Raw genomic sequence first — 27,805 nt, forward strand, 5'->3', positions numbered from 1 at the left:
ATTTGGGGCTGAAACATGGACACTTAGGGCGGTAGATCAGAAACATCTGNAACACTTTCTAATTGTAACTGCAAGTAACTATAACACTATTGCTAATTCACATGCTCTGCAATTCACTACAGCATGCACTAAGTCTTTCAGTCTGCTGTGTCTTCACCAGTCATTTCCTGGTAATGGCTTCCAATGGCGGATGTTCCCCTTACTCTGGGTTTCCGAACTATCCCCGGCCTCAGCTACCAGCTTCTAACAGCACTGGTTCACCAATGACTGAACTGCAGCAGTCTTCTAACTGAGAGTCCAGCAATCAGCTCACTGTACTCCACTGTACTCAGCTGCACTGCACTCACTAACTGAACTGAACTTGGTTTGTTGAGTCATATAGCCTTTGAGTGGACCCACAGAGAATGCCACTTGTAACATTTCTTGTATTGTTGCACGACATCACTGCTTACATGACGCATTCCTCTGCTGTGTGTGTATGTGCCGTTGCCTAGCATCAGTTCTACATGCTATGTTATGTAGGATCCGAGGTTCTCACAGCAGCGGTTATGAAGAATTCTATATTCTGAGATATATCCCAGAGATAGAACTTACAAGATATGTATTATGTTTGTGGAATTGTCTCTACTCCATTCATTGGATGACTAGTTGTCATTGTGCCAACATACANTACTGTCAAAGCTACTGACAGCATCATTAAATGAACTGTAAATAAATAAGATATATTATTGTCAGAAACTAGTGAAATGCTACATTTGGAGCATTGCTTTATTTGGGGCTGAAACATGGACACTTAGGGCGGTAGATCAGAAACATCTGGAAAGTTTCAAAATGTGGTGTTGGAGAAGGATGGAGAAGATCAGTATTGTTGCACGACATCACTGCTTAGATGACGCATTCCTCTGCTGTGTGTGTATGGGCCGTTGCCTAGCATCAGGTCTACATGCTATGTTATGTAGGATCCAAGGTTCTCACAGCAGCGGTTATGAAGAATTCTATATTCTGAGATATATCCCAGAGATAGAACTTACAAGATATGTATTATGTTTGTGGAATTATCTCTACTCCATTCATTAGATGACTAGTTGTCATTGTGCCAACATACATGTTATTTTTTTATTTTGATATTAGTGGCCACAGTGGGGACTGAACACTAGGCAAGTATATTAACCAGTATGCCATTTGGCTGGTTGTTGTAACTCTGCCTAGTGTTATATACTTTGCTAGTTCATATCTCATGATGGAGGGAGTCATATTGAGTTCGTATCTACACTTGACTGGCTGTTTACCTGTTCTGTTATTCTCACGAATATAGCCATGGCCTTATTGAGGTACTATCCTGACAGTTACCCACGTGGACTGAGGAAAACAGCAGAAAATGTCTGTTATAATAGTCCAGTGTCCTGACTAAGATTTGAACTGTGCACCTCCAAAATACAAGTCAGATACACTTGGCTAGCTGTTTACCTGTTCTGTTATTCTCACGAATAATAACATGCCTGTCAGTTTGATGAAGACCAATCACCTGAAAACTGGAGTAAAGCCATAGTCCTAAAACGTTATATATCTAATTTAATTTGTAGTTTCATTAATGATGTCAACATCTCGGACGGTATGGCATATAATAAGATGATTGGTGAATAAAGGATTGGGAAGTATATGGAAGGAAATAGCCATGGCCTTATTGAGGTACTATCCTGACAGCTACCCACATGGACTGAGGAAAACAGCAGAAAATGTCTGTTATAATAGTCCAGGGTCCTGACTAAGATTTGAACTGTGCACCTCCAAAATACAAGTCAGAAGTGTTAGCAGTAGAGCCCACTCCAAATATACCTGAAATATTAGGCAGTGTCCAACAGAATATTAGTGTACTAGATTGGCCCAAGTGCATCGTGAATAGTGTTATTTTTCCAAAATCGTGTTTCATTTTAGCCTCAAGTTTAAAGCATGCAGTGGATGGACATATCACTTGTTGCTGATATGTGTTCCAGCACATTCTGGCTTAAAAATCCCTGAATATACAGAAGGTTATGTTCTATAGAAGTACTGTCTTAACTACTACCAGATACCTTTGCTTAGTTGGCATTCTATTCATATTGTGTAAGGGACTCTTAGAGTATTATTTTGTAACAGGTACATTGTTATTAAGTTGTTAACAGCTACTGAAAATCGATATGATTATGTAGTTACTAGGGATCGGGTAAGACATTAGACTCTTGTTTATAAGTCATAGGTTCAGTCATTGGTCAGATCTGAATTAAGATTTTTGTGAACAAAAATTAATGTCCTTACTTTTGTTTAAGTCCTGTGCTATATGTTGTAGAGAGCTAAGATGTGGTATATCTTTGAATGACTCTTGTCAACAAGATTATGATGACAGGAAAGAAAATTACTTTTTAAATTAGTTCAGATACACTGTTTTCCAATATGGACAATCAATATGAGAAAATGATCACTTATTAATGAATAAAGGTTTACTGCCATTTAAGTAACATGATTATTTCAATTTGCATGAGTGGTATGTGTGTTTATGTCTTGCATACAAAATAATAGAAGAAAGCAAAAAGTATTTTCTATTTTACAGTTTTTGTGATGGGCACACTTTATTTAGCCAAGAAGAGCTTAATGTTACTGAATGTTACCGAAAAAGAATTGAAAATTTGTTGTGCTGTGTTGTTAGAGGAGGCAACTGATTTGGTTTTCATGCTGTGAGTAAAAATTCTATTAAACTTGCTCCTACTGTAGGGTCATTGGTTTGTTGGGTACAGTTCCCTTGCTGCAGTACTGCAGGGAGGATGTGGAAAGGCTGGAGCGCCGCTGGACCGAAGCACAAGGACGGCAGATTAGAGAACTCCGAGCACAGCAACAGGAACTGAAGCACGAACTTGCAGCAGCCAAGACCCGACTGCTCCTCCCTGCCACACGATGGAGCTACGAACGTAAGTGAGTTATCTTTCTTTCATAATTTCTTTGTGTGAATCTTTATCATATTCTGATAAGACGTAAGGTTCTTATGGTAATGGAAATTAAGGTTGTCTTCTGGGAAGTGACACTGTGTAGTCTAGAAAAGTTTGGCAGTGTTTTGGGATCAGACGATCAAGGAATAAGCTGAACAAGTAGAAAACAGCAGGCAGAATACACATAACCCAGAACACGATACTTATCTAAGTAACTTCCATAAGCACCTCAATTCTCGTGTAGTTTAGAAATTGGTTCCAGGTTGCATGAATTCAAATTCACTTACTTCCAAATTGTAAGAACTTATCCATAGGTTTTTTCCTTTTTTTTTTTTTATTATAATGTGTAACATGCTATAAATTTTTGTTCCACACAATTTGTAATTGAAATGTGTTAGAAAGGTTGAAATTTATCTTAGTGTGAGTCCCGCTTCAATGCAAATTGCAGTGTCAGAGAAATCACAAATCTCTGGCACTCATGACATGTGTCTATTGCTTTGCATTATTGTTTAGTGTCTACCTCCACAAATGCTTTTAATTTTATGCATGTAATTTGTTACTTGAACATTTTTTCATGTTAGCATAATATGTAAAAACTTACAATGTATCAAATTAACATGTACTTTTAGATTATGGTCTTGGCTCTGCTGTAATTTACATAGAATTAATTGCTGTTTTTCCACCTTGGGTGCTCAGAAGCAGTTCAGGGTCATCTGTATGGAATTAGGATGAATAAAGAGGCACTGGGGCAGGTTCTTCTCTGGTCCCCTGCCAAGATCATTCCACCTATGTTTCATGCTCCTCTGTTGTCAAGGGCTTGTATAATAGGCCCTTTGAGGCCACTTAATGCCTAGAAATTTGACATAGGCTGAAATCTCAAAAAGTTTCTTTCTTGTCCTTTCACACATTGTTTAAATTATGTGCCTGAAAGGTGTGTTGGAGACAGTGATTTCTGAGGGGGGGAACAGCACTAGAACCACGTAATTAGGTTTCTGAAATGGCATATCTTAACAGATATTAGGAAGATATGCTATAATTGATTAGGTAACTTTCTGGTAATGTAAAATAACAATATGGTGGCTGAGCAACAGTTTTCTTTATATTTAGTTGGATTTAGGCATTTAATATTTGGTATAGAAATAGGTCATAAAGATACATATTGTCAATATAGATTTTTTGTGAGTCAACAATTACAAACATAGCAGTGGTGTGAGAAGACGAAGATGTAGGTGAGTTGATAATGTAAATGGATCTTAGAGAGATATGATGGGATGTTATGGATTGGATTGATCTGAATCAGGACTGGGAGAAGTGGAGGGCTCTTGTGAGCACAGTAATGAACCTACAGGTTCCATAAAATGCTGGGAAGTGCTTGAGTAGATGCACAGTTGGTGGCTTCTCAAGAAGGGCTCAGCTCTATGAGTGAGTGAGCAGTAGTGTGAAACTGTGAGGTTATGTTCAACAAACTGGATGTACATATATAGACTCTGCAATTAAATAGCAAGTTTTCCACAGAAATAAAATAAAATAGCAATAGTAATAGAGTAATAATAGATTTCTTGGACTAGTAATGATGCAGCAGGAAAGTAGATTTTGTGGGTCCAGCCTTGAATTTTTTGTTTTTCTTGTCAAATGATGTTAGTGACACATTGGTGTTGAAAACTGTTGCAGTCCATGTGGAGGCAAGCATGGACTGCAGGGACCCAAGCTTCCTGGAGGCACTGGAGAGAGAGACACAGATCCTAAGGAAACGTGTTGAAGCTTGCAAGTCGCGCATTCTCATGGTCACCTGCTTTGATGCTCTTCTCAAACCACAAGACTGACTCAGATTTCAGGAACAAGCATTTGCAGTTCGATGTTTTGCCTGCTCATCATAATGCATTGTAATAGGCTTTAGATGTTTGTGCTCTAAAAAGTGTTCATTGTAGATTTGCAGAGAAACATGAATTCATTGTCACCATTCAAGCAGTTTCCAACAATAGGTTCTTGTCTTTCATCATCAAAACATGTTTATACACAATCATTGAGTGTCATTATTTATTTCTTTTCATTTCTTACCTCCATGTGTTATTCCAAAACAAACTAAAATAGACTATAATAATTCCTCCTCCCACATCTTCGTAAACATTCCCTCCACATTTTTGATTTTGAATAAGTAGCAAATACTGAGTCATTAAATAAACATCCCTTAAATTCAGCATTTTTACCAAAGTTTGATCTTCAATTTAACACTTCCTATTTCAGAAGCAGAAATGCATACAAGTTCTTCTTTGGAACTTTCAAAGTGTAGAAAGAAAATACTCATGCAAACAATTTTTACAAAATTGAAAGGACGATGAAAACGAATTATGTCCTGTCATTCATAAAAACAGGACAGTATGAGCTCACAAAGTACTAATCTAATATGCATTTCAGATTTCTTATCACAGAAGTTACAGAACCCATTACTAGGCAGAATAATGCATATTTTAATACCTTTAAGCTTACAGAATCAGATAATGTTAAAAATTTTTACTCAAAGAATGTTATTAAGCATTTTTAATGTTCAGTATATTTTAAATATTGAGAACCATGAACTGTGAATAATATGCAACATATGTTGGTGTGAAGAGAATGCAGAATTCAAAGAAAGAAATATGTTCAATAATTACCCTGCATGGCACAATGGAAATGTTTTAAAAGAAATAAGAGTAAGGTACAGTACTTAACAAATATTCATTCAAGCATAAAATTTCATTTGTATGTGTTCCTATATATATATATATCTGTACGTCACAGAACATTTTTCAGAGTCAATTTTACCATGAACATCTAGCCGAGCCTTCTGTATTAGGGTTGTCCATGGTTTTGAAGATGTTATTTGAGGTATTTTTGTCAATAGATGATAATATACACAGTAAGAATTTCTGACAAAAAAAACATGTGGTTGAGTTATAAATAAAATTCCTGTTTTTAACATTCAAAATGGAAAATAAGGAATCAACTAAACTGAATAAATCTTTCTGTTCATGTATTTAGGTGCATTCTATAAAATCTATACGAGTTTCATTTAAATCAGCAGAGTCATTCATTTTTACTACATTTTTTAAACCTCACTGTCTTTGTCCGACCCAGTATGTAAATGTTCTGCTGTTATAGGACACTACTTTGAAATTTGCTGCTAAATATACATGTTGATGTTGATGTTGATTCAGCATTTGAATCTTTGCACTGATAGAATGTGGGTAGTACTGCTACTGCTTCAGAGACCCTATCTTGATCTTCAGGGTCTACTGCTCTCAGAACTATCCTGAAGATGGAGTGAACAGGTATCTCTGAAATGTCAGCAACATTTCCCACATCCACAAACTGCAAGGACCCAAGAAAACATAAAAGGTAAAACTATCCTTGTGACAGGCCATGGCGACCCATAGGGTTGTGAGAAGTCAAGGCTTCCACATTTTCTAGACAGCCTGCTCTCAGATGGTGGTGAGGTTGTCAGCCTTATGTGCTGGCCACCCTTTACCCCCAAGAAGATTCCTGGTACTCATTTCTGTTAAAGGCTGAGTTGACCCCAGGGACTAGTGCAGCTGGAAGGATTAGGTAATTTGATAAAATCCAATTACATTGGGAATTCAACCCACGACCTTCAAGCTTGTAACATAGTACCTCAACTAGCTATGCTACTGTGTGCCCCCAAAGTAAAACTATCCCTATAAAAGGATTTGAAGGCCCATAGGGGTGAGGGAGGTTGAGGCTCCCACATCATCCAGACAATTGGCTCACAGATGGTGGTGAGGTTGTCAGCCTCCCCAGGAATCTTTCTGGTGCTCATTTCTGTTAGAGGCTGAGTTGACCCCAGGGCCACAGTGTAGCTGGAAGGATTAGGTACAGACTAAACATTAACAATAACTACTGGGAAAGCCTAAAATTGCATACATACAGGTATATATTTCTCTACAAATTGCTTTTGTTTACAACTTACAATACAGGTTTGCCTACAGTCATATAGGAGAGTGCAAAACCATGGGCAACCTACAATAATATTATTTCAACTCCATTGAAATGTTAATGATTGAAAGCAAGATAGAGGACCAAAACTGGGATCAATACAAAATACATGTCATGCCTGTGTATGATACTTTCAGGTGCAGGAGTTTACTTGTAATTATAATGTATGTATGTATTTCTGTATTGTAATATATTTTAATGTACAGAAACTGTCTGCTTATAGATTTCTTTGTGTTCCTACTTATCAACTGTAATGATCCAAACAAATAGGCTTGCCTACTGCTTCACTAGGTAAGCTGATAATCCTTGAATTGGGTACCTATTTTTTTTCTCTCCTCTCACTCCCATTTTGGAGCATAGGGCTGATTTCTCAGTTTCATGTTCATTTTACAGATGGTAAGACTCCTTGGACAGGTGATCAGCTCTTTGCAAGGTATCTACCTAAACGCAGGACAACACAAACACAGAATAAATGCATACACACACCAGACATCCGTGCCTTGTGTGAGATTCGAACCCATGATCCCAGCTTCCACGTGAGCCTGAGGCCAGGATCTTGGCTTACAGGATCAAGGATATAAATTTGTGATAGGTCATGTCCAGATGTTCAACTGGCTAATGGAATCAGATCCCTTTCCCCATAGTGAGTCAGGATAAAGTGATACCAGTGATAGCTTTTCAGGTGCCCTTCAAAGTGAAGAACCTGCTGGACAAATTTTGGATATCAGCTTGGCCAGCGACCCTTCAGTCCAGAGGACTAATATTATATATAGGTGAGTCCAGGGTAACTCTTAGGTTTGGGGCAGGAGTATGTGGGGTGAAGCCAGGGAATAGGCTATCCTACTCACGTGCACATGCCATAGTGTTCCAGGCACAAATTTTTGTCATTTTAATGCATGCATACAGGTGTACAGGAAGGGTCTGTGTATGTGAGCACATATAAACATGCTCATGTAGCTAAGTAGCTTTGAGGGTCCTTATTAGATAAAGAATGACAGCAAAGCTTGCCCAGGAATGTGATCAGGCAGTGTGTGCACTGTTTTGTCAAAAAAAATCTTATACTCCCTTTGTTCCCTGGTCACAGTGGGATTCAGATAATGAGGAGGCAGTTGCCTTGGCTGGAGGGGGATCAAGTCGTCAATTCATTGTTCATAAACCAGCAATTTTAGTCTTGCCATGTTTGTGTTGGGTTGAGATTAAGGAGAGACACTCCCAACATTGGGGTGCTTCACCAAGTATAGAGGCAGTCAAAGGTCTACATTGAAAGGCCTGCAGATGAAGTGTCTGTTGATGTGTTGGCCTTGGATAGGAAACAGTATACATAGCTAACATGGTTATTGACTGGCCACTGTACCACTGACACAACACCTATGTATTATGAACGTCTCAGAAAGCACCATATGCAGGACGTATGGGCAAGAGGAGGAATTCTCGTATGATGTACTTTTGTCATTGCCAAGCTTTGACTAGGCACAGGATAGAGATATTCAGATATAAATCATGGTAAGACATAGATACCATAAGGGCCTCAGTCAGGATGGTTTTGGCTGCAGTATTGCAACTAGGGCTCTGAAGGGTTCTAACAAGATTTTGGGTGCACTAGATATGATAGTGGTCTTACTGCTTGGGGTGACTGTTAATATTTGTCCCCTCTAAGTCAGTATGAATACCATGAGAGTACTGGCATACATTTGTTCAGAAAAAGAAAGTAGCCTATGGAAATATCTGTAAATAGAGAACTCTCTGCCAATTGATTCCCTTATTACCAAAGTATGACATCCCCTCAGACTGTGGATGGAGAAAATATTGTTGGTAAAACTATATGATGTCAGAATCCAGAATATCACAGTATGAATCCTTACAGCTGTGAAAACCTAAAACCTCACAGTTTTTAATTTGTCATAACCAATGAATCCATTCAGTTGTGTTGAAAAGGAAATTGCTGTATTAGCCCATATTCGCACTTCCACTTTCTCCCAAACTTTGTGTTCACATCCCTCACCCACCCGTTACGCATGCCCAACAATTTGGCTCATAAGTAGAACTGTTTAACCTACAGAAGAAGGCTCAGAAACTTATTCCATACTTCATTAAAGTGTGAGAGTAAACAAAATAAATTGATCTGAGAATGTCAGTGTTGCTGATATGCCAGATAAATCTAAGTGTATAACATGCTCCACTTAGCTTTAGAACCAAATATGCGATGTGTTTACTAGTGTAAATGATTATCAGTTTGTAAGCCAAGGAATTTTATATTTACTGCCTCCATATATGTATCATTATATCCAACGTTTAATGGATATTGTGATTTGTTTTTGTTAAGAATTTTATTACATTTGTTTTACCTTCAGAATAAATATAGTAAATGTGGCATATTCAAAAATTAAATTAATCGAGTTTCTCGTGAAAGCGAACAAATTCAGGCTATTGATTTTAAGATTTAAAATTACGCGGTACTTTGCAACAATCGAATTGTTCGATAGTTTTCATCCATTGTGCTCAACACTAACTTCACACGGCAAGGAGCGAAAGGTTATAACCGTTATAACGGTTGTAACGGGGAAACTGGTGCAGAGCCATTCGGAAGTCAGAATTGTTTGGACGTTCCTGCTGTAGCAGTGTGAAAGATATACGAAGGACTTATATGTGTCAGTGTTGTGCGTTCACAGCCATATTAGCAGAAGCTGGAAGTTTCGCACCCCTAATTGCATGATAAAAGTGTATGAATTATAATACATTGCTAAGTATTGAACGTACGCATCAGTGACTCCGATTTGACAGTTCTGACGTGGATTGGACATCTTGTGTGAACAACAGCGTGTAATATGTTTGATGTGGCATAACCTTCGAAGGAGTTAAATTTACAGTTGTCTGATGCGACTGTCAATACAGTCGCAGACCACATCTAAATGTTTCGTCATTTCGCCTCGTAAATTCATAGGTTAGATTCTCAGCCTTGAGGTCGGTTATCTGGCTGAGGTTTTGCCGTTTTCCTGGTATGTCAGTACGTAAAATAAGGTATGACCACTTTCTTCCTGATTAATTATGGATATTACCATTGTTGACCACATGGCTTTTGAATTAGTTAATCGAATTTCGTGAAAGTCATTGTAAGGATCATCCTGAGGTCACACTACAAAGTCAATTTTGAAACAAGTTTTTTAACGTTTGAGGAATACCAGCATGGTAGCCATGTGAATTTTTATTTGGAAGCAAAACAAAATTACATCCACAGAGAAGCTGACGAGTAGACTAGACTGGGGAATACTGGAAACTTCATATCAGAATCTTTTGTCCCCCTATAACCTAAATAGAAATTTAACGATTAAAGTATTCAGAACCATAATGTTAAGTGCTGCTTTTAATTGTAAGGAAATAAAACAGATTCAGAGTGTTGCTGAGGAGAATATTTGGATCTGAAATGGTGGCAGTAATAGAAGACTGGAGAAAACTTCATAATGGGAAGGTGACAAGTTGTATTCACCACCATAGTATTGTTATGGTAATTAGATTGAGGTGGATGAAGTAGATGGGGCATTCAATATACAACATGAGAGAGATGGGAAATGCAAGGAAAATTTTATTTTAAAAGCCTGAAAGGAAAAGGCTACTTGGTAGTATGATATTAATTTGTATCACAAAGACAGATCAACCTGGTTCAGGTTAAGGTACAATGGTGAGCTCCTGTAGACATGGTAATGAATTTTTATGTCGTGTAAAAGCGAGGTAGTTGCTGGCTAGCTGAGTGACTGCCATACTGTATTTTAAAGAAAGTCTCTGCCTTATATAGTTAGTTAATAAATCAGTACTGCATTATTTTGGCTTGTAGAAATTCGTAAAGATGTCTCAGATTCTGTCTGCGGTCCGTCGGACAACACGAGGGCGGTCAGCAGCTGAGTATGAGGACCTAGATGAGCATGTTACGGAGTCTCTGCCAAGTGCAACAAGTGTCCCAAGACAACTGGAGGATCATTATGACAATCACATAGCAGAAGCGGATGAAATAGAAATGACATCTGTATCTGTTGTACCTGATGGTTTGTAAAATTGAATGATAATTTAATTGATAACCACCGAACCAAGCATTCAACATTCAGAATTTTGTTCTTGGTATATTGTGAATCCAGGATAGTGCAGCTGGTATAGCGACCGGCTACAGGCTGGACCGCAAAGTTGTCAGAATTTGATTTCCTAGTACAGGCAAGATTTTTCTCTGCACAATATCCAGACCAGCTCTTTGGCCTACCCAGCCTCCTATCCAATGGGTACTGGGGGCCTTTTTGCCAGGTGTAAAGCAGATGGGTCATGAAGCTAACCGCTCACCTCCAAGTAGTTTTGAGGTAAAGAATATGTGGATCTCTACAGCCACCCTTCCAAACACCTTCATGGATACTGCTTAATTAGTTAAGCACAGGAACAGTTTTTTTCTTTAGCCTTTATACTGTATAATGTATCTCTCTTTCCTTTGTATGCTTCACTTTGACATGAGCAGTGAATGGAGCCCTGTCTTCATTTGCTCAAGCACTAGGATTGTGGATTTGAATCCAATTCAAGGCATGGGTGTCTGTCTGTATTCATTCTATGTTTGTGTAGGTAGTGGCTTTGTTATTGTTCTTATTCTTCTATTTCAAATTCAAGCTGATCCGGATGCACTTTGTGACAGGCTGATTCCTTTTCCAAGAAGTCCTACCAATGGTCTTAGGATTAAGCGACTGATGTGAAACAAAGCATTTCAGGGATGCCCTATGCTGCAAAGTGGGAGCAGCGGGAGAAGAGAGAGAGAGTGTGTGAGAGTGAATGCACAATGAAATCAAAATACTGTAGTCAAGTCAAGACTCAAATCAGGTACCTCCAAAATGTAAGTCATGTGCTAGCATGTGAGCCAACCTGTAGGGATGGCAGTGCTCAAGGCTTCTCTCTTTGTGGCTGCTGTTGTATTCTCCTCCATCATGTTCTGGCCAATGTCAGCCAGATCAAAACCCTTGTCCCTAGCGACAGTTATCACATGGTGAACAGTAAGACTCGATGGCTTGAAGGAATGGAGAGCAATATACTGAAGAGGTAAAAAAGAAGATAAAGTTGTCCCTGTGCTTAACTAATTAAGCATACCATGAAGATGTATGGGGGAATGGATATATAGACCCACATTTTCTTGACCCCAGCAAGGTGAGTGGTCAGCTTCACGCCTCAGCCGCTTTATTCCTAGTACCCATTGGATAGGAGGTTGAATGGGCCCCAGAGATAGTCTGAATGACATACAGAAATGAAAATTCCTTTCTTTTCACGAGGGCTTGAACTCTGATCCCTTGGTTGTCCAGCCTGTAGTGAGTTACTATACCGCCTGCACTATCCCGGATCACATATGCTGGAGGGGTACGCATAGTAATTCAAGGGAGAGATGGGTAGGAATTTACCCATGAGATTCATTTCAGTATATTTAACTATAAATATCTGTTACTATTATGAATATGTATGTAATTTTTACCATCAATACTTTATTATTTATTTATATAGCTTGCACTACATGTTTTGACCTCAAATGGGTCATCTTCAGGTGCTGCAAGTTTCTCACATACTGTTACTGAACTGAAATGCTAATATTCCCATTTTTCTAAATGGTTCGTACAGATTAGTTTCTGTTAATCTAAGTTTTGTAAATATTGTGAATGAACATAAAACTAATTTATACAAACCATTTATAAAAATGGGAATGTTAGCATTTCAGTTCAGTAACAGTATGTGAGAAACTTGCAGCACCTGAAGATGACCCATTGAGGTCGAAACATGTAGTGTGTCCTATATAAATAAATAATAAAATATTGTTATGTAGATGGTAAAAATTATATATATGTTCATTGTATATACACAACAGGATGCAATCCTTAAAAATATTTGTTAGTGTTAGAGCAATTCGTAACGTAGACAGCAGTACTGGGCGTGCACTGTTTGTGTTAAGTGTAATACATATTTTCTTCCTGCAGATACATTTACTGTGACACAGGCAGTGAATGCATTTGGCTTCGGGAGGTTTCAAGTGAAACTATCTCTGTTCACTGGCCTCTGCTGGATGGCAGACAGTATGGAAATGACAATACTCAGTATCCTTTCACCTGCATTGCACTGTGACTGGCATATCACACGATACCAGCAGGCGCTTACCACCACGGTAAGTGTCTTGGACTCCGTTAATAATATAAGACATGAAGAGGTTTGGAAAAACTTGTGGAATGAAACACCTTTCCTCATGTAATAGTATGTACACAATAATCAGCATGCCAGATGTCACAATCGAGTGGGTGGCACTCATATTTCATCTTGGGACATTCCTAATTTCCGATACCAGGCCAACTACAAGCTGTCCAGACTGGGTTTTCTTGTAGTTTCCATTATTCCCTCCAGGCACATGTCAGGGTAGCAGATCAAGTTAAGGAAAGACTGTTGCTTCCACATTCTGCTTACTAAGTTGACTTAAGTGGTGATACCTGTGACTTGAATTCAGGACGTGCATGGTTTCCGTTTCAGCTGGAATTCCGATTACCCTGACTGAATTTTGCCATGTTTATCACCAGTCTTTCTGAGCAAATTCTTTCTTTCTAATTTGTTATGCACCCATCACCCTAACATTCTGACATCCTGTTGGTATCTTTAAATAATTCAGTACATTTTTAGAAACTGTAAGTACTAGGAAATCCTCATGCAGGATGTTTTTAGCTGTAGCACTAATGTCAGGGTGCTTTGGAGGCACACAGAGGTCCTTATAATGTGATATAGGTGCATCTGTAGGTTGTCCCCACCTCAAGTCAATTCAGTTGAAATTAGCAAATTTCATGTCCTTTCCTTTAATGGTATATAGTTTGATCTGTTTAACAGTATCATTAAATAAATTATGAATAAGTAAAATAAAAATATATTTAGCATGCTTGAATTTACTGTCAACCCAGCACAGTAAATCTGGGTTTTGTAGTATAGTTTCAGAAAGCAAATGCAAATTTGCAGGTTGATCAAGTTACATCAAGTGGTGATCTTCATTGAAGTTCATGTGGAGTTAATAACACTGGGTGTAATCAAAATACCATATTTTTAAAAGTGTTAACTATTGCAGCATTGTGTACTTTCAGCATGGTAGCGTTTATTGTGGCGTCTTATAAATCCGTCAGTCTTTCCAAGGGTTTTGTGGTATGAAAACATTATTAATATCCACTGTTCATTTGTTGGTCCTTCTCAGCTTCTGTGGTGGTACTGTGCCTCACCACAGCAAGCAGGCCCTTACTTGACATTATTGCCTTCCACAGTGTGGATGCTGGAATCATAAAGGAGAGAGATCTGGCCAGAAATAAAAAATAAAAAAAGAAAGAAAGAAAGAAGTGAAAACAGCTCCACGCGCTGCTAGAGGGAACAACACACAAGCAAGAGACATATTACAGATTACAGACGTAGCAAAACAATGGGCTAATGAACAGGGAAACAGGCTGCTGAAACTTACTTTCTGGAATAAACACATATCTCTATAAACTAGTGGACGACACCCCTTATGAGGTGGAATAGGATTTTACAAAAAAATTTAATAGAAGATTTTAATGGATTTTAAGTAATTATTTATGTTAGGCACAATAGATCACTGTTGTTGTGGTGCAAGGGCTAAGAAGGCCCACCCCTTATACATTCAATTATTTATGTTATTTTAAGTGGACTGCAACGCGCGATTTAGTGCACTTCAGAACAGTGTAACAGCTGGACATATTGAAACACCTTAAGATGGCCATCTATGGCCGAAACATGTCGTGTTGAGTGTTAAATGGTGAATAAAACAACTGTTGCCTTATAGACTGACTGTGAATACATAGACATTTCGTTAAATATTTGTAACAGGATGCTGAAATACAGAAGAAGAAAGGAAATTGTCAGAAAGTAAGAGATATTGGATATGTTTCATCCATGGACCCATGTTCTGCTAGCATTGTTTTCCATTTTATGTGGTTTGATGGATGAAAAGTCTCCAGGTCCCTTCTTTTGTTCCACAGTCTTTTGTTTCTGATTGCTTGGCAGTTCTTTTCTCTCATCTAAATGTCTTCAGTACCTGGCTAAACTTTCTTGTTCTGGGTCATTCCATAGGTTTCTTTCTTTTAAAGTTTAATTCTAAAGCCCTTTCTGGTATCATTGTAAATTATTTTCCATGGCAAAACCATTATAATAATTTCTCCCCTGTCCCAATTAACAAGTTCTGAATTCCAACTTTTAAAAAATTCAATTTTCATTTTATCTATTCTTATTTCTCCTTGCATACTTACCAGAAATTTTATTTAATTTCAGTGGCCTGTATAGAGCTGAAACGATTCTAGAAGCAGAAGAAGAGGCAGTGTTTTGACACTGTATCTACTCTACTGGTTCACTGAAAGTGTGATTTCCTTCCTGTTTCAGATTGTATTTCTAGGTATGATGCTTAGTTCTACATTCTGGGGAAACTTGAGTGATCGATATGGAAGAAAACAGGTTAGTTGAAGTACTATCCACAGCTCAGTTTTTGTTATGTTGTATCTATTGAAGATATAAATAACATAATCTCTTCCCATCTTCAAATTTTTCAGGCACTGACTTTGTGTGCTGTGCTTTTATTCTGTTACGGCCTCTTGAGTTCATTGGCACCGAATTTCCTGTGGATCCTGTTTCTTCGTGGGCTTGTGGGATTCGCCATAGGATGCGTACCTCAGTCGTAAGTGAATTCTTTTAGAAACTATAATATGGAGTATGTTCTTCCTGATATCATCATTGTAATTTGGCCTCTTAGAGCCTCTTTGACATATATTGCTGTAATCACTTTTCAGTATGTATTATGCTCAGGTTGTCAGAGGGCTGGATAATTTATTATGTTTCAGTGTGACTCTGTATGCGGAGTTCCTGCCAACGAAGCAGAGAGCAAAGTGTGTTGTCCTGTTGGATGTGAGTGTTCCCAGTTGCTAAAATGAAACTTTGCATCTTTTGCATTATTACTCTTTCAGGTTCATGGCTTCTGGGAAAGGACTATTTAACAGCAATCTTTGTACAGATCAACTAACATACTACATTCTATTTCCCAGTTTCTTAGTTCTTAAGATCACTTAATCTGAACATGAATGTATCTTGGTTTATAGGCTGATTTTAATGTTAAGGCATGATTCTTTAGCTTTTAGTTTAATTCTGCATTTTGAAATGAATCGCACACAGATGATCTTCACTGTAAATATTTTGTATTGACTTCTGATGATGTTATCTTTGGTTTAAGAGTGACTTAACCGAGGTGTCCAATGGAATATGCCTTCCTTTGTATCCTGTTTGCCTGAAAATATAAATAGATCCAGTTTCCAAAACAGTGGTTTTAATAAAACTTGGTAGTGTCCAAAGTTGAAAATAATATTTTTAAGCAGTAAAAGGGAAACTCGATTTGATGTTCTCACAGTATTTAGTATGAAGTGTACTATCTTCTGGGGTGCGATGCCATATAGTGCAGTAGAAGTTTTCTGCCTCCATCTTCAGGGACATAGATGTGCTAAGCAAGCAGTGAACAAGAGGCAGCTAGATGAGTCTGCTTTTTACCACTGGGCACAATGTTATTTACTGTCATCATTGCAGACGTATGACTCCACGCTTTGATGTTTGGAATTGGAATGAAAATGTGATAACAGGCTACTGTTCTTCCACCAAAATCGGAAGTGGGACTAGGGATCTTGAATTGTGGCAGGACCATAGTATTTCTTTCCATCAGTACTTGGGATCTTGAGGGGTGAGGAGAAAACAGCAGGGAGGTGTACATACAGTGTGATCAAACTTATCAGCTTCAATCACCTGTCAGCAAGCCGCCATAAGCATTTGTTCATCACAGTAGTAATGCTCCTGGTTATTCATCTAAAATGTTGTAAATAAATCGTTTATGCTCCTATGACTTTTGTAGATACTTCTTCAGAATTTCATAACAACACTGAAAGCTTCTGGACTTGCTAATGGCTGCGTGTACCACAACTTGCTGTACCATAAAGTTTTATGATAGAATTGCGGTAAATTGTCATTATGACAGACCCGGATATAATGGACAAAATATGGCTGTGTACGATTTTGAATTTTTGGAGATACTGAGGTGTTGAGAAGGTTTTGTAGTTTGAAACTGATCACATTGAGTAGATGTATGTTTCTGCCATGTATTGCCTGTGTATTCTATGGCACACTTGTGTGACTACCCCTTCACTCAGTTGTAGTGGAAATTGGTAATAATGGACACCATTAGCCCATTATAACAAGAGTTTGCCATATTTTTAGATGTGAACTCGTAAGTGTTGATGATAATTAGTTTCTTATTATGAGTAAATGCAGTGAAATCCATTCACTCTTCCCTGATTTAATGTTTTTGCTCATTTAATGTACAGTTTCAGTGATTCTACGTCAGTAATGTCAGTGCTAAGTTTCCCTTAGTTCAGTGCTTATTTCTTGTGTAATGTCCCCTCTTCTCGAGCCTATTTTTAATGCTCATGGGGGAACATTATGCAGATTATTCATCTAACAGGCTCTTGGTGCTACATAATAGAAACTGTTGCCTATTCTATATGTGCATTTTCTCCCCTCTTTTATAGAATTTCCTGACATTCAGAGTTTGAAGGCTTACAACAGGGTTTGTTATTAAACTCATGTGTATTAAATATTGTCCATCATCTAGTTTTGGTTTTAGAAGCTTACTCTTTTGGAAACTGGCTCAGTTTTCATAATCAGGTGAAAATGTGAAACCTATTCACTTTAGCAGTTTGGGCTGAATAGGTTTAATATTTTTGTCTGATGACAGAAAGAGCCAGTTTCCAAAACATTGTGTTTATTTAGCCAAAACAAGGTCATGGGGAGCGTTTAATACATGTGTCAGTTTCCAGGGGATTCTGTTGTTTCAACTTTCTTGCTTGGAAGCATTTTCTGATTCTCATATTAATAGAATTTTAATTTCTGAACGCTTGTTTTCTATATTAAACTTCCAGAGTGTAAGTATGGAATAATGATTACAGTAGTCAGTACCTGAGATGTTTGTGTGTTTCAGTGTTTCTGGGCACTGGGGGCATGTTTTGAGGTGCTGCTGGCCCTGATTGTAATGCCTACGCTAGGCTGGCAATGGCTGCTTGCACTTTCAACGATCCCACTTCTGGCCTTTGCTCTCATCACACCAGTGAGTGCTGTTTTGCTTCCTGACAGAACACTTAGATTTGAAATTAACTTAGAAGCGCACAAGAATTAGAAGAGAGAGAGAGAAATGAACTGCCATAAAGAGCCTATTTCAAGGACAGAGTGGATGGGAGGAAAGGCGCAACATTAATTTGGTTGAAGAATAAAATTTTCTGGGTTTACTGCCATGTAGTTTCGTATAAATCTTTATTTGTTTTGGAGAAATGACCGCCTCTGTGGTCTAGTGGTCAGAGTTCCTGGCTACAGATCCAGAGTTCCAGGTTTGATTCCCAACACTACCAGATTTTCTGAGGAGTAGTGGGTCTGGAACCCGGTCCCCTCAGCGTCATGAGGATAATTGAGAAGTTGTTTCAAGGAAATAGCAGCTCTGATCTAGAAAACTGAGATTAATGGCCATGGGGATCTGTTGCGCTGATCATGTGACACGCTCTATCTGCTAAAGTTGGCTCTGACTTCGCCGACAAGCAGCAGTTGCTCAGTCGGTATAGTTTGCTTGCGGACTACAGGACGTGGAGTTGGTGGCATCACAACCCAGAAGACTTATACTCTTTGATAGTCACCGAAGTGAGTGCTCCAAATTCAAAACATTTTTAGGGACTTATAACAGAGGTCACACAGACCAGGATGACAGAATGAAGAAACGGAGGAAAGACAGGATAAACTAGATAAGACCATTTGAGAGCACATCTCATGAGACAGTAACCTTTATTTAAAATTGAAGAACTTTCTGCTATATTATAAGGGGCAGGACCCTTTTAATTCTACTATATTCTGCTCTGTTTGGAGGCAAGAAATAACTTCAAAAGTCTGTGTATATATTTTGACAGGTTAATGACTAGACACAGGGGTTTTGAGTTGATAATTGAATTTATTGGATACTTATTACACTTAACTGCAGATAATTACAGTACTTTGCTATTATTCACAATGTACAAATAACTACACTACTTTCCAAGTCTTTCTACTTGGTTATATCTTCACATACTCATTTCTTTTGTAACAGCCTCTACTAACCTTGAGACTGTCCCTAATAATTCTGTGCCCAATGGCTTCATCCATATTCAGTCCTCTTTGACAGATTCACTTGTGTTGATGCCCCCTTCGACAACTCCTGGTTTCTGGCTGATCAGTTGGTCAAGTAAATTGCCACATGTTTCAACAGGCTGCTGCATAACAGTTGACATTTTCATGACATTTCTCTGACTCCATAGTTCCAACTTTTAGGCATCGTGTCGCAGTATACTGTGTATGTCACCTGGTCATGTTGTTTCTCCTGTTTTGAAAATACAGTTTATATCAATTTTTTTTACCTCACACTTGCTGTCTCTTGCTGTGCGAAGTACCTTGGTACTACATAGGAACTAGCCATCTAACTAAAAACATTAGCCCACATCACCTTTATATGAATTCCTATAGGCTATATAGGCTACTATAGGTAATGTTTATTTCTTTCTCAGACAGAACAGAGTTGTGCATGCACACACTATCCAGGCAGCTGCTACTCCTCTCCCCATAGCCCCTTGGGTGAGAGATGAGTTAATTCAGAGACTACAGTCTTATGCGTTTGTATGATTACAGTGGTTACCAGAGAGTGCTAGATTTCACGTAGCATCAGGACAACCTGACGAGGCTCTGGCAACGTTGCAGAGGGTAGCTAAGGAGAATGGAAAGCCCATGCTTTTAGGCCGCCTTGTGGTGGATGATTCAGCCACTCTTGCTCCAAGGGGACGTGTTACGCATTTGCTTCATTCTGAACTTAGGAAGACTTCTCTTCTGCTTTGGTTCATTTGGTGAGATTTTGTTATTTGTGTCTTCCCTTGCCCACTGTGAGGGTTATACTTTTAAAGAGCACTGTTCCTGGCAAGACCAATGGAAATTTGGGGTTAGGGGAACCATGGCATCTGTTACTTCATCAAAGTTTGAATAATTTTCGTTATAATCTCTCATTACTGTAACACGAAAAGAAATCACAGTGTGTGTATTAATTGTGTCATGAGTTCTGCTGTGCTTGTTGTAGGATCGTATGTGCATTCTGTTACTATGGAGTAGTTCTGATGACAACAGAACTGTTTGAGACTTCATGCGCAGAACAGAGTCGGACAGTAGCTGACCTGGAATGTGCAGCTGATTGCAAGGAGCTGTCCACACGAGACTATGTTGACTTGTTGTGGACCACAATAGCTGAATTTCCAGGTTAGTAGGATTGAAAATTTGTCAGAGGTTCTCAACAAATATGTTTCTACTACTGAAATCATAATTGTTATTTGTCAGGAAAATACAGTGATTTTTCAGAAGTTAATCACATTGTGTCAGTCATGGATAAGTATGTTGTTGCATGCTGCCAGGAATCCAGAAGGGATACTTCCATGGAAACGCAATACCAGTGGGCCGTTGCCTAGGAATACCTTAAGCATCACACGCCTTTCCGCGGAGATGAAAAGACAACAAAAGGTTCGTTGCACAACAGCGTCCGAGACCAAAGGCTCCTCCATAGTGCGCTGTATTCCGTCTGAAAGCAGGTTATAAAAGACTCCAGCTTCAACAAGACGAGTGCAGTTTGCAGTTTGTAGCTGACCTCAGAAGAGTAGCCAGTCTTCATGTAGCTCCGAGGGAACAGAAGACTTCACTGAAATTAGTGGTGCAAGAAGTAACCATAACAGTGTTGTAAGAAATGTCTGGCGACATTATAGGTGGATGATAATCGTACTTGGAAATGTGGAGGATATTGGCCAATAAACTTGTTCACTAAATCTGAGCCCTGTGTGAATTTATTTGTTGCGTTACATAGGCAATGCGACAATATAATAGGCATGTATGAATCAAATTTTCAAGATCAAATTGAGAAAAAAAAAAGTAGTCTTGATTTGAATGTAGATTTTTCAGTCTTCTGTTTTAGAATGTTCAGACATCTCTTGTTTTGCACTGTAACATGCAATGTACCCAGTCCATGAGAATCATAATGGTTGGTGACTAGCATGAATCAACTTTTCCACACACTTTCTCACACAGCATCTGTGAGTATTCCTATATGTGACATCAGAACAGGATAAACAGCATGCATCAGTGTACCACAGAAAAGTGGCTAGTCTTGTAAATTGTGATTACAGTGAAAATTTTGTCTAATAGAGAAAATTCTCCTTCCCAACTTGATTCTCAAAACGTTTCTGAAGTCTTGACTTGATATTTTCTTGATTCCTTCTCATGCCTAATATTTTGCATTCATGAAAAGCACTTTTCCGTCACTTTGCATCAGATCTCTTCTGTGTGGATAAAAGGACAAAAAGTCTCAAATTTCTTCTTCGAATAGTGTTCCCTTTTCGATTTATTGGCAGCTCCTTTCCTCTATTCTTGATGTCTTCGGTGCTTGTGAGATTTGAGGTTCTCATACCAGAAAGTATAAATTCCGCTTTGTTCTATGTGGTGTACTGTATCCTGCTAAAAGGTACCAGTATTCTAGAGGAACCTGTTCCTGTCTTTGATATTACCTAGCTAAAACATCTTAGTATGCATCATGTCATAGTCCTATTTTAATATTAATGCCCTCCTCAGTATCCCTGGTCTACCCATTTTTACGTGACTAAAGTGTCTTAACTCTATTAAATTTTTAATTCCAACATCTTTTTTAAAAATTTCACTTTATATGTATCCCTTCTTGGTTTCCCCTCAGTGCTTCTCAGAGATGTCATGCATGTTGCCTGGATTTTACATTGGTTTTTCATTATAAATGTCCACGTTTCAGCATTATATGTTGGTAGCAATTTAAAATATACTTCATAGAATTTGTTTCCATTATTTTTGGGTGTGTCTGTTCCATAATATATTTTTTTTTTTACAATACGAGAAACTTTTTAGAAGTGTTCTAGTCACCAGAATGTATTTTGTTGTTATTTACAACAACAAAATCCCACTGCAAGGACACAACAGTACTTTAAGAATGTGGTAATGGAAGGATTACATCTTGGTTTCCCATATTAGCTTCTGTAAGCCTGAAGATAATTTTCCTTGATTACAGGCATATTTGCAACAGTATTTGTAATTGAGCGGTGCGGAAGGAAGAATACAATGGCAGTTCAGTTTATAATTTTCACAATTTGCATCTCCTTTCTCTTCGTCTGTACTGATAAGTAAGTACCATTATTGTGGTAGTAAAGGTAATGGTGAAGTTCTATGTATGCTTAATTAAATAAGTTCCACACCATGAAGACATATGAGGGAGTGGAGCTGTAGATTCATCCTTGGTACTAGACAGTCAAGTCAAGTGGTCGTCTTAACGCCCTCGCCTGCTTTACCCCTGGAAATGTAGGCCCTGATATCTGTTGGCTGGTTGGGCTCCAGAGCCAGTCTGGATGCTGTGAAGAAGAGAAAAATCTCTTTCCCCTGCTGGAAATCGAACCCCATTTCTTTGGCTGTCCAGTCTATAACCAATTGATATACTACTGAGCTGCCCCAGCTCATTTTACATTTTAAAATCTCTTAATATTGAATAATAGGGGCTGGGATAGCGTAGTTGGTATAGCAACTGGCTATGGGCTGGACAACTGATGGGTCAGAGTTTGAGTCCCAGTAGGATCAAGAATTTTCTGTAATCCACGTTGTGCGGACCAGCTGTGGGGTCCAGCCGACCTGTCCGATGGGTACCAGGTGCTCTTTCCCTTGGAGTAAAGCAGCTGGGGCATGAATCTGTCCTCTCGCCTGCAGCTAGTGCCAGGGACAAGAAAATGTGGACCTATACATCCACTCCCCCATACACCTTCATGTGCTTACTTCATTGAGCACCGGGGAAAACTTTACCTTAATATTAAATACTGTGAATATCACATTAAAGCCTCTCAGATACACAGTTTTGTCTTCCAGTATGGTGACTGTACTGAGGAGAATACCGTATTTAGTGATTTCAGGGTCTCCAGTTGTTTGTAAAGGGAACTGAAGTGTGTAGTTTGTAGATACAGTGATACAAGAAGAGCCTTGGCTGCATACGTCACTGAAGAAAATATTAAAAAAAAGGAAAAGACAAAGCTGTACGATTTGAGGTTCTCACAGCAGTGGTTATGAAGAGTTCTGTCTTCTGGGATATAACACTATCTAGCCCACTGAAAGTCAACCAACATTTAGGAGGAACATGTCACCTCCATCTTCAGGGTCAAAGAAGAAACCAGCTTTAAACAGGTAGCAAGCTTTCATGGTAGTTTCTTGCTTAGATTATTTTTTTACCCTGAAGATGGAGGTGACATGTTCCTCCAGAATGTTGGCTGACTTTTAGTGGATTACGTGGCATTATATCCCAGAAGATACAACTCTTCAAAGGCGAAACTGTGGCAGGTGGAATGAACATGTGTAGGATTAGGGCCTGAGTGCATAACTCTCCATTATGTAAGCATCAGTGAGCAGTTCACTGTGACTTATTCCTGTTTATTCATGGTTTATTTAACCATGCTTCTGATGCACCCGATTATACAGGACTCCTCAACAAGAGGTCATTCTAAATTTGTATTCAGGGGATGCTTGGTTTGAATCTTGGTGAGAACATGGCTGTCCTGACCAGTATTCTTTATGGTTTTCCTCAGTCCCAGGTAGATGCTGGGATAGTACTTTGATTAGATCATAACTGCTTTCTTCCAGATCCTTCCTATTCATCATTCCTGCTGTATAGTGATGACACTGAAAGTTTTAAAGAGAAGGCTCCTCAAGTCTGTTGGCCTTGTCTCCAGCTACATATGCTACCTGAAGTCACCTTCAGTATTTTGTATTGAATGCCAGAGCTCTTCATAAATGAACGTTACAATACTTGAAATTTTCGTTTTTTGTCCTGTTTCAGTCGTGTATTTCTTACCATTATGCTGTTCTTAGCACGAGGTATCATAGCTGGAGTGTTCCAAGCTGCATACGTGTATACACCAGAGGTGAGACCAGTTCCGGATACATAGAACTTACTTTTCATAGAGGAATATGTTTTGAGAGCACACTCTTGGTATTAAGCAGGTGTGGGGGAACAGACTCAGTGCCCACATTATAAGCTACCTGTGCTCTGAGTGAAACTGATACTCAAGTAACCTCATGAGGATTTCTAACTATAGCAGGTAAACGAGTGGTGGGAAAGCCAGAAGGAAAGAGACCACTGGGAAGACCAAGGCGTAGGCGGGTGAACAATATTAAAGTGGATCTTAGAGAGACAGAATGGGAAGATATGGATTGGATTGATCTGGCTCAGGATAGGGACTATCATAGGACTCTTGTGAACACAGTAATGAACCTTTGGGTTCTATAAAATGCTGGGAAATTCTTGAGTAGCTGCACAATTCGCAGCTTCTCAAACGGCTCAGCTCCATGAGTGAGTGAGCAAACTAATACGTTTCATAAAAATTTGCATAACATGAAACATATAATAATATTGGGAAGCATGATCAGAGTCATGGTATGACAAGGTCCTGTTGTGTTATCAAGAACCCACAGAGTCCTCCATTTATTGTGACTGCGTGTGTTATACTGCACAGGAGTAAGACACGACGCAAAGCACAATACAGATGAAAGTAGGAAGAATACTCCGACAGAAGAAGATAGGTGTGACTCGTGTACTGAGATACGACATAAGGATGACAAATCCTGAACAGTTTTAACATTTTTAATATTTAAAATTTAGCAATATATATGACAAATATATATTTTAGTTATTTTAGTATAAAGACAACAGGGCATGCAATGCAGTAGTTTGACGTACATCGAAAAGCACCTGAAGATGGCACTTTAGTGCTGAAACATGTAGTGCAAGAGAGAAGAGTAAGGTGATTAAATGTATGCACTGTAAGAGGGTCAGAATAAATCATGGGCATAAATCAGTGCAACAGGACACTAAAATATAACATTTCTGATATGTATTAGTTAGGTATAGCTGTGTGCATTCTTAGTCTCAGCACTGGATGTTAGTAAGTGATCAGCTTTACATTCAGGCTGCTTTATCCCCCACAAAGTAGACCCTGATATGTGTTGGATAGAAGGTTGGGTGGTCCCCAGAGCTGGTCTGGAAACTTGGAGCAGGGAAATCACTTGTCCTGCTGGGATTTGAATCCTGATTCCTACGCCTTAAGGGCAATATCTCATTAATTAGATTTATAATAAACTTGACAGTTTTTCCTGTGGCATGTTTACTATGTGACTTTTAGGTGTACCCAACTCCATTGAGAGCAGTCGGTGTGGGAACTTGCAGCGCCATGGCCCGGCTTGGCGCCATGGTAACCCCGTATGTTGCACAGGTAAGCAGTGTCCCATAGCTTACAGTAAACAGTATGAGGGCTGAGAAATGCAGCCACAATTGTAAATGGAAAACCTCAAAGGAAGAGACCTCGGTTTGGGATACCCAAATATAGGTGGGAGGGTAGTAGTTTTAAATCTAAGATGACAACATTCTTATTGTAGAATTCCTTTTGTTACCATTGATGATTTTTTTAATTGAAACATTACTAGAAGTAGGATTAAAACAATAAGATTACTAGAAATAGGATTAAAACAATAAGATTTTATAATTAAACCATGTATTACGATGACAAGAGTGACATTATGTGGCCTATTGCAGATGTATGTGCATGTTTTATATTTTGTACATAAATGATTGTTATTGTGCAATGGGTGTACAGTCAGATTTACATTGTATGATCAATTATTTTATTATAGTGTTACCTTGCACAGTTTGTGATACATTATATGTGGCCTCTCATAGAAGCATGTGTATGTTTTATGTTTTGTCGGATTTATTTTTTACGATTAAAAATCTTATTATTATTATTTTGTTATCTAGTATAAACGATGATGGATTCTATATCTATATACATATATCTCTGGAAGACGCATTAAATATGAATGAATATGAATGAACGTACAGGTTCTGACACTGTTGTTCATGATAGGGTTCAATGGCAGGCTTTTGTGAACGCGTACCTTCAGTTTCCATAAGAAGTGGGGAATTCCTTGAATAATGAATAAAGACTTCTTCGTGAAATTGGCCATTTTATTAAATCTCATTTGACACTGTAACTTCAGTGTACAATAGAGGGCCTTAAACATACCATATATACATAATGCAGCTATACTATAGACCATGATGTATGATTATAATCTAATATAATTATATTAGAATTATGTGAGATTTGAGGTTTTCCTTGCAGCGACTATGAAAATCATTGTTTCTGGGATGTGATGCTGTACATTCTGATAGATCATTTACTAACATTTCAGATAAACATCATGCCTTCATCTTGAGGGTAGAAGAGTGTTTTGAAACTGCAGACATTTGTTAGAATAGCCTCCTTATGGATGTTTACTGTGTAAGATTGAAGTTCTCAAAGCAATGACTAAAGATTACCATCTTCTAGGATGTGATACCATAGGTGGGTAGATCTGCTCTGAAGACAGAGGCAGCATATTCCTCTGAAACATCAGTAACGATCTGTCAGACTACATGATGTCACTTCCCAGAAATCCCAAATCCTCATTACCAGATTTTGATGACATGTCATTTTTTTTTTCCTTGTATCCTATGCGATGCTCTTGAATATATATATATCTCGGGTATGAGCTGCTGTTTACAGAAATGTAAATTTTATATGTACTTTTTTCATTTTGGGGGTAATTTTTTTAACTTTTAAGGGTATTTCTTGTCATTTTTGCCCATTTTCTTCATATGTTTTCTGAAATGTGAATAACATGAAAGTGAAGTGTTCTTTCTTTTCTCCTTTAGGTCATTTTTCTGGATTTTTTTAAATATTTTCAGGTCATCGAAATCCGGGTCCTGCTCATTACAAATTTTGTTATGATTACCATTTAGGTTCTCATGCAGTCATCTCTAATGTTCGCAACAGCTGTGTATGGGTTGGCAGCCTTGTTAGCAGCTGTGGCATGCTTCTTTCTTCCTATTGAAACAAAAGATCGTGAGATGGTGGAAACTGTAGCACAGAGATCGTGAAAGTGACTATCCTCAGTTGCATTCTGCAATACAGTGGGATCTCTTCATGTAAGATATAGTCAAATCTGGTAATGTAAATTACTTTAAGGTTTTGCAATGATGACCCTGACCCATAACTTGGCTGGTCATACACTATGGAAGTTAGTTTATATATACAAAACACCTGTTGAAAGTGGGAAGTCTCCTCGCTTGTTACATAGGCTTTCATGGTATTAATTTCCCTATGTCAAGGCTGACATGTAACATCTCCCATGGTGTGTTCTGGTATCTGGCTAAAGCATCTTGTTCCACGTCATCCCATAGAAGTTTTAATTCTGAAGCCCTTCCAGGCATCCTTGTTCTATCCAGTCTCTTTACATAGCCAAAACCACATTAGCTCTGTTACCAAATTTTGAATTCAAGGTTCTCTAATTCTGTTCTTTTTTATATTTATTTTGGAGAGCTGGGATAGTACAATCAGTATAGCAACTGGCTATGGGCTGGACAACTGAGGTGTTGGAGCTCGAGTCCTGGTAGGGTTAAGAATTTTCTCTTCTCCGTGTCATCCAGACTGGCTCTGGGTCCCACCCAGCCTCCTATCCAATGGGTACTGGGGCTCTTTCCACCGGGGATAAAGTGGCCAGGGCTTCAAGCTGACCACTCCCCCATATGCCTTCATGGTGTGGTGCTTCATTAGTGAAGCACAGCAACAACTTTACCTTTTACCCTCTGT

The 27,805-nt window shown here is 38.6% G+C and overlaps 2 protein-coding genes across 8 annotated transcripts in view; both read left to right on the forward strand.

Annotated features, from left to right (window-relative positions):
* The window catches only part of LOC111873360 (kinesin-like protein KIF26B), a 293,199-nt gene extending 286,797 nt beyond the window's left edge, over positions 1 to 6,402 (forward strand). For 4 of the 7 annotated variants that reach the window (XM_023868015.2, XM_023868018.2, XM_023868017.2 and 1 more), the window contains exons 16-17: positions 2,772 to 2,942; positions 4,632 to 6,402. In XM_023868015.2, the coding sequence (XP_023723783.1) occupies positions 2,772 to 2,942; positions 4,632 to 4,783 (323 nt within the window). In that variant the 3' untranslated portion in view covers positions 4,784 to 6,402. Of the gene's footprint in view, positions 1 to 2,748; positions 2,947 to 4,631 lie in introns of all 7 variants that reach the window. The other 3 variants (XR_002844374.2, XR_002844375.2, XM_023868019.2) reach the window with 3 other exon arrangements.
* A 3,092-nt stretch (positions 6,403 to 9,494) lies between these two features.
* Positions 9,495 to 27,579, forward strand: LOC111873362 (synaptic vesicle 2-related protein). Its single transcript, XM_023868020.2, has 13 exons — positions 9,495 to 9,968; positions 10,780 to 10,987; positions 12,932 to 13,116; positions 15,369 to 15,440; positions 15,536 to 15,660; positions 15,824 to 15,887; positions 17,998 to 18,123; positions 19,719 to 19,930; positions 20,158 to 20,333; positions 22,153 to 22,264; positions 23,956 to 24,040; positions 25,298 to 25,387; positions 26,956 to 27,579. Exons 2-13 carry the CDS (start codon positions 10,792 to 10,794, stop codon positions 27,091 to 27,093), a joined length of 1,581 nt encoding a protein of 526 aa, XP_023723788.1. The 5' UTR covers positions 9,495 to 9,968; positions 10,780 to 10,791; the 3' UTR covers positions 27,094 to 27,579.
* The last annotated feature ends 226 nt before the right edge of the window (positions 27,580 to 27,805 follow it).

This window comes from Cryptotermes secundus, unplaced genomic scaffold, assembly GCF_002891405.2.
Source record: "Cryptotermes secundus unplaced genomic scaffold, Csec_1.0 scaffold2171, whole genome shotgun sequence".
Lineage (NCBI taxonomy): Eukaryota > Metazoa > Arthropoda > Insecta > Blattodea > Kalotermitidae > Cryptotermes > Cryptotermes secundus.